Source organism: Argopecten irradians, chromosome 11, assembly GCF_041381155.1.
Source record: "Argopecten irradians isolate NY chromosome 11, Ai_NY, whole genome shotgun sequence".
NCBI lineage: Eukaryota > Metazoa > Mollusca > Bivalvia > Pectinida > Pectinidae > Argopecten > Argopecten irradians.
The window spans coordinates 15,468,926-15,477,142 of NC_091144.1; the positions used below are offsets into that span (position 1 = coordinate 15,468,926).

The window sequence follows — 8,217 nt, forward strand, 5'->3', positions numbered from 1 at the left end:
AGGCTTTGAAATGTGTATTATGATAATGATATTATGTCTGATGAAGCAGTATATATACATATTTAATCATACAATGTACCTGTTATGTTATGTAAGATGTAGTTATATGTTTGTCCAGCACTGTCTGCATTGTTATATGGTATGTGTTTATGTCAACCCTCCAATTTATTAAAAACAAGGAAATAAAATAATCTGAATCAGAACTTATTTCGCCCCACTGACATTAATTTTGCCCTCTGGTCATGAATTCTTTTACCTGTAACTAACATCCTGACTTGGTTATACAGTCCAAAAATTCAATTCAATCCCTTTATTACCCTACGGATCTTATGAAGAAAAGAATGAACAAAATGTCTTTACATTGTAAAACCTACATCCTAAGATATAGAATTAAACATTTTGTAGTAATAGCTATATGTACATGTACCCCTCACCAGATTTTGTGAATAGTTTGAATATCTAATTGTATTTTGTTAACAAAACTACATGACGATAGCTTTACTTAATTAACAAGGTGTCCAGTTTAATTGGGAAAAAATATATGTATGACATTTTTAGAATAAGATATGAAATATTTATTTGAGTTATTGATATACAATTAAATTGTAAAACCATGGATGATTGAACTGGTAAATAACTAAAAAAAATTTAATAGTCCCTGAAGCCTTGCTTGCAATGCTTAAGGACTAAACACCAATTACATTTATTACAGTGTATTAAGACAAAAGCGGTAACACCGAATACGGTCGGGCTGGCTGACTCGTGATAGGGGAGCCATCGTTACAACTTGGTAATGGTACCATTCTCCTGAGAGGATACTGGCTGACTATAGCATTACACCATGGTAGTACTCGATAGGATATCAATCATAAAGTCAGTGATTTACAAATTGTCAATAACAAAAGAAATGCAATCTCATTTCTAGTAGACTAGGGTTTCGGATATTTTCTTTAGATAAAGATGGTTTCACACGTGTTTGCTCGTTATTTTCGTTCACCACATTAAGAATATTTTCCATGGGTTAACATCTAATTACACTTATACCAAAGAAAAATATCTTGCAGTATAAGAACTTTCACTATTAGTTTGTTATATTGTATTTGTTACGGGTTTTAAATGTCCTTAAGGAAGTGATAAGTCGTTTGGTAACATATACCTACTTCGAGAATTAAACTTGATAAATCTTGTTTTAATGCAAAAGTCATAACATAGTGAACCGCAATGAAAAAAAAAAGTTTACTTAGAATAGCAATTGACGGTAAATAGGCTGAAACTTATAATCAATACATGTACGTAGAGATATACGGTAAAGCCAAACAGTAGAGATTAACGCTAATGTATAGACATATATGACCTTCAACCTTCTTTGTATTTCATTTAGTCTAAACAATATTCTATTAATTGAAAGGAAGTGAATACAATTGCAATACAATAATTATTTTATTAAAGAACATACATTGTATATGGAATATTTAGCCTATATATTCACAAAGCTGTCATGTTCGTAATTATGCAACAACACCACGCTTCAATCAAGTAAGATTTTCTTGATCTGATTCCATTGCATAGACATATTTTGTCTTTCAACTAATCATTCGAAGGGTAATCCGCTTTAACATCATCCGCTATCTGATTTTGGTTTTCGGGAGGATGAGAAACAGGGGGCGTAGCCGGAGTAACGACACCAAAACTGGGTGGGACTGGAGGAAGAGGTCCATTGGGCGGGGGAATGTAACCGTAGGCGGGAGGAGGTGGCATGGGTTCGGGTTGGTCGGCAGGTAAAGGGTTCATCTGTATCGACGGTGGGTTTGTTGCATTTGTCGGTCGTTGGATAACTTCGTGTGTATAGTGAATGTGATGCACGTGATGAGTTGGTGCATGGTGGTGACCCCGAGCTGAAACGACAAGAGTGATAGTAAGTTTAGTATCGTGAGATATCAGAAATCGTTATTGAAGAATTGACGTGAATAGATTTTCTATGTTTTGAAAATACTTTTGATCAGATTGTGAAATAACTTAGCACAACAATGGATCTAGATATACTTAAATACTGTACTACATGTATTTGACATAATATGTTCTTAAAATCAGCAGCGATTTGATTTAAGGACAATGATCAGCGAATGAATGTGACGTATGTTGAGCTAACCTGGTCCTGTCCGGTAGGGTGGTCTGTTTCCAACCGTTCGAGGATGTACTTTTTTTGCATTGCAGCAACCGCAGCACACCGCAAAGAAGATGAAAACCAAGGTGAAAAAGAATATACCTCCTAGTACACTGCCAAGCAGGATGCCTAGTCTATAAATCAACACAATAAAGTATTATCACTTGATAATTTTATATAAAACTCCATACTTCAACTTAGATCGTATAACAATTTGCTTCACGTAGACGTAGATATACTATTATACTGATAGAACCTATGTTCTTTAGGATATTATAACATTTTACTTCACATACATATACTATTATCCTGATAGATACTATGTTCTTTAGGATATTATAACATTTTACTTCACCTACATATACTATTATACTGATAGGTACTATGATCTTTAGAATGGTATAACATTTTACTTCACATACATATACTATCATACTGATAGATACTATGTTCTTTAGGATATTATAACATTTTACTTCACCTACATATACTATTATACTGATAGGTACTATGATCTTTAGAATGGTATAACATTTTACTTCACATACATATACTATCATACGATAGATTCTATATCCTTTAGGATTTTATAACATTTTACTTCACATACATATACTATTATACTGATGGATACTACGTTGTTTTGGATGTTATAGTGATATCATAAAATCTAGTTTCATATTATCATGTGTCTAAATAGCATAGAATACATAAAAAATACATTATTTTGTTTTGGTACATGCGCAGTCAGTACGTCATTCAATATAGGGCATAGAGCCGTGATTTTTTTCGGAACTCAATTAATTATTTTTAATATCTCTAAAATGAAGTAAAATGATAAGCTCAAACTTTTTCAATGATGACAATGGTGTAATGTTAATAGTTGTAACAGAAGAAAAATACATAATTGCATGCTCCTGTTTTTGATTGAGAAAGATACCATTCGTCATCGGTAGAGCATCTTTAATACAGATTTGTTTTATGAAAAATTTTCATACAAAGCTGAAGCTAAGATAGTACAACAGTATGGCCATTAAGACAATCACTCTATTTTTATAATGTTTCCCCCCTCGTAACTTACAGCTCGTCATCGTCAAGTAGTGAACAGCACGTTCTCTCACAACATCCATCGTCACAGAATCCCACATATACCGTGTAAGAGTAGTAGGAATCATAGTGGTAACAGGGAGTACCAATAGTACCTGGAACAAAACCAAATCAATATCATTTCATAACGTCTAGGTCACATACAATTGTATTGATGCACCTTATATCATCCAGTTAATGATTTCATTTTGAATGTTATAATGGCCAATGCCTTATCTTTGTAAACGCACCAAATATTTTTAGACGTTTTATATTCCTTCATCTAATTAATCTCTAATGCCTTCATTAAAGGGACAATTCATTCGACGAGAACATTAAAATTTGTATATATATCGGAAAACCCCCAGTTCTAATGGAAATTAGATCAGTCGGTTTTACTGTGATATGTCAGAACATCCCATGGTGGTGAAATGCGTGTGAAATGTTCAAACTCACTCGCTGTCCGCCATTACACATTGTGGTCGAATATCTTGTATGCCGAACCCAGTCCCTTGCTCGTAGAGTAATGCTACTTTTGTCTAGAACAGCTCAAATCGCTATGACAGAAGTGTGTTTACCTTATTAGGTGAATTGTCTTGCCTAAAAAATCATTATATCACCTCCACAGTGCTTATGTAGTTCATTTGTTTAACGTGCGTGACTTTGGCTCGGATATTGGTACAGCGTACATATTGTACCTGCTTAATCGTATTGATCAACGATTTGTAATTACAACGGCATCAATTAAAATACTAAACAATGACGTGGAATTTGTCAATATCTTATGTTATATATTTCATAAGAAATGTAGAACAATACATTTATGCCATATTTTGCTTCTTGGTTATGTAAAAGAATTAGCGTGAGTGAATTGTCCCTTTAAGAGAAATAAATATTAATATAAAAAAACAACATAATTATTTTATCTTCAAGTTTATAATGACATGTGCCCTATCTTTCGTACAGTCAATAATTAAAATCAATTCTTTTGGTTAGATATTAGGTATTCCTAGTTATATGTAATATACCATGAGGATATTTTATGAGATATGGGTTGTATCATTTTAATGAATCAAATATTCCTAGTCATATATAGCATGCAGAGATACTGTATGGCGGTCATTCAATTAGAAGCTTTTGATTCGTTAGTTCTAAAGACATATGTTGACACCTGCAAGTGAATTCAGACTCAGTATTATACACACATAGAAGTGTCTGTATAACTAAAGAATCAAACGTCTGCGGTTCTACTTCTCAATCTAGCTGACAGCATTTATTATGGGTAAACCATATGTTTTCGAAAAATATATCTGTTTAAGCTGATAAGGGATATAAATTCTTATAGCAAATATGTTACTTGCATTAACCAAATGCTGAACAATATGCATCAATAAACGCTTTTATGATTATAATAAGTATGATTTAGATAATTGTAGGAATAGGTTTCGTTCCTCAATGCAGATAGATTGGTACATACAAGTTAAGAGTGTATAAGAAAACACGTCTATGTCATGACATAATCTCATAGACAAAATAATTAGGTTTACTTGATTCTGTATTAAACTTGAAGGAATGTCCTATTTGATGTGCAGGCTTTTCATAAGAGTACCACAACTACGGTCTCAAGCTCTAGTCTAGGAGATATCTGTAGGTGTAAGATCTATATGTCTGAGAAATGGCGTGTTCTTCATTTGCCCCCTTATTAGAGTTTTCGCACTAAGCACGAATCCGAATCGGTAAACGTATCCGTATCCGTATCGGGCAGGGAGAAACGTTTTACTTGATTTTTTACTACATGTATTAATTATCTTTTCTGTTCATTTTCGAATTTTAAATTCTTAAAACTAAATCGCAATAAACGTTTGTGTTCCTCATTTTATATCATACACAATGTTATAACACATCATTATTAAAATATTATCTGTACAGGTAACTATATCTATACACGTGAAGCTGTTGATGTTTTACACGAATCGGTGAACGCATGCACTCGCGATTGGTAGTTGGTCACAGAGTAACAGTTTAACTAGATTTAGGACGAGCGGGTACATTAGAGTTTGAGGATATTATATCAGAGGGACAGGCGAAGCATTTTTGTAGCCATGTGTATAAAGTGCCAATATCACGATAAACTTGCACAGGGACCTGACACGACTTTCTAACTCGCAGTATACACGTGTAATTCAGTGTTAACTCGTTGGTTCTGGGTCTCGATGTTCCATATTATTTTTTAACGTGCTTACCTATTTTCGTTTACCTGAACTACCTATAGTTAGACACCACTGAGGAAATAGAGATATATCAATATATATACAGTAGTACTATATATTTTTTATATATTTCATCACCATTAGGATAAGAATAAAGAACAAAATTGCATCCAATTTCGTACTTTTGGCGTGTACTGTAGGTTACCTGCAAGCTGCAAAATATTTCCAAGAGTAATACATACATTCCACAATCATTATCATAAAAAAATCTACATTTCCATTGTTAGGAGAACCCAAACAAGACAATAATGCTTGTAATGTTGGCAAGTGCACTGATGTAGCTATATAGATCATATCACAATTAAGATAGGATGATACATGTTACAATATAGATGTAGTATCTAATTAATTATATCATATACAGTTATATACCATATATACCAAACTTCAATGTTCCGAAATAAAAAAAAAAGTTAAACATATTGTATAACTTTCTATGTTTGTGTATTGTCTATAATTCTTTTTTTTTAATCTCTAGTTTTTGTTTGTATATACAAATATTTTATTCACTCCACTACAAACATTAAACCAAGACAATTAAATTCCAAATCTTAATGTGAACAGAATACTCAATACACAAGTAATTTTCTTAAAAAGTTTTTCCTTTTTTCCCTTTAACTATAATGGCTCTAAAAAAATTATATTTATTGTTTAAATTGATGCATGCTGTGCGAGAACCCTCCTGTGATTCAAGATTTTTTATTCACTCATGACATATGTACATATACAACAAGAGGTCAAAAGGAACAAAAAATAATAATTATAAAAATGAAAATAAAGAAGGAAATGATAGATGGACACAGTCATCAATAGGCAAATTTAAATACATTGAAACTAACAATTCTATTTTTATAGTTTAAAGAAGCTTAATTACTCTCTGAATAAAACTACTTACTTTACTTAATAGAGCTGTATTGCATATAGTAAACATTCCTTTCATTTTGTGATAATTATGATTAGTAAAGTAGTATCTTGGCACATAAATTTCTCGTAATGCTACAACAGATTCATGATTACATACATATAGATAGTGGTACTCCTCTCCAACACAATTTGTACAGAGAGGACATAACCTTTCCTCGCGAGGACATTATTGTTCGAGGAGTTGACCCCAGGGCACCCCACCCCTGGCAGCTCTCACCGAATTACCGATGTGTATATACATTTGTTGCAATGCCACAAATGTATATACACATCATACACAGCTGGGGGGGGGGGGGGGGGGGTAAAATATTTGTACTGTGAAAAAAAAAAACAAAAAAAAAACCAGGTTAACTTTTCAGAAGTAGACTATAACCCTTGTCACAACATTCTGATAATCATTAGATTATAAAAAGTGGGCAAATGGAGATACAGCCGTCTGAATTCCTCTCCAAATTGATATTATTATTAATAACTACGGACATGTAAAAGAGATATGATATATAAATGAAAGATTCGTCAACTGGCAGGTTCCATGATAAAACACATTCAACTTTGGAGGTCTGTCAAAGCCTTGTACGTACGTCTGTATACTTTACAGGATTTAGATAGAAACATAGTTATCTGATATATTTAATGGAAGCACAACATTTATACGATTATCTGGGTTAGGAACGTAACAGTCGCTATATATTTGTTATAAATTTATTTGTCGTTTGTATTTTCTTACCTGGGATTTGTGCCAACGAAAGAAGGAACCAGATTATATGACTGGAAGCCATTTTGTAAGATAATTAGTCTCCACTAACTACATGTGTGCCGTTAACTCAAAACACGTAATACAATAGATCGCACACTTCAGTGACCAATTATTGTTAGATAGACTTGGTATGTAGACATTATATATGTGCTGTGTAAAATGTGGGGTCTACCCCGAACACCAACTCTGGGTAGGGTGGGGTGTTTACATAGGGATTAAGGTGTGTTGATAGGGAATTATAGTCTATCTCAGAATTGTTCTCATTGCAAGATCACAGGTAAATCAACTCATCTGATAGGTGATCAGTAAATCAGTAACAGTTAATTACTGCCAAGCTGCTGTAGAATAGTGTATAAAACTGACATATTTCAGAAAAAAATCATACTTGCTCTGATATTTGAATTGTCAACATTGTACATTGAATTATCAACTTGTCTTTGTATTAGTAGACTTTGAGTCTATACATTTTTCTGCTATTTTTTAGCTTTATAAGTGTAAATATTTAATAGAAATACTGTACTAGATTTTTTAATTTCTCGTTATTTTCTTAGAACTTCTGACTTGTTATAGTTTTCAGATTTAGGTAATATAGATTTTGTAAAACATCTGTACTAGAATTTTCCAATTTACTGTTTCTTATTGATTTATACTTGTGTTACTTTTCAGTTTTAGTGTAAATATTTGATAGAACTACTGAACTAGATTTTTTAATTTCTCATCATTTTTATAGAATTTCTGACTTGTTTTAGTTTTCAGTTTTAGGTAATATAGATTTGGTAAAACATCTGTACTAGAATTTTCCAATTTACTGTTTCTTATTGATTTATACTTGTGTTTCTTTTCAGTTTTAGTGTAAATATTTGATAGAACTACTTTACTAGATTTTTTAATTTCTCATTATTTTCTTAGAATTTCTGACTTGTTTTAGTTTTCAGATTTAGGTAATATAGATTTTGTAAAACATCTGTACTAGCATTTTCCAATTTACTGTAATTTCTTTTTATCACACACGGAAT

The 8,217-nt window shown here is 32.3% G+C and overlaps 1 protein-coding gene across 1 annotated transcript; it reads right to left on the reverse strand.

The window, feature by feature from the left end:
- Window positions 1–1,421: 1,421 nt before the first annotated feature.
- On the reverse strand, window positions 1,422–7,356 carry LOC138334843 (uncharacterized). The gene is made up of 4 exons (XM_069283613.1): window positions 7,172–7,356; window positions 3,246–3,366; window positions 2,150–2,298; window positions 1,422–1,895 (listed from the first exon to the last, which is right to left on the reverse strand). The coding sequence occupies exons 1-4, from the start codon at window positions 7,221–7,223 to the stop codon at window positions 1,588–1,590; spliced, it is 630 nt and encodes a 209-aa protein (XP_069139714.1). The 5' UTR covers window positions 7,224–7,356; the 3' UTR covers window positions 1,422–1,587.
- Window positions 7,357–8,217: the final 861 nt, after the last annotated feature.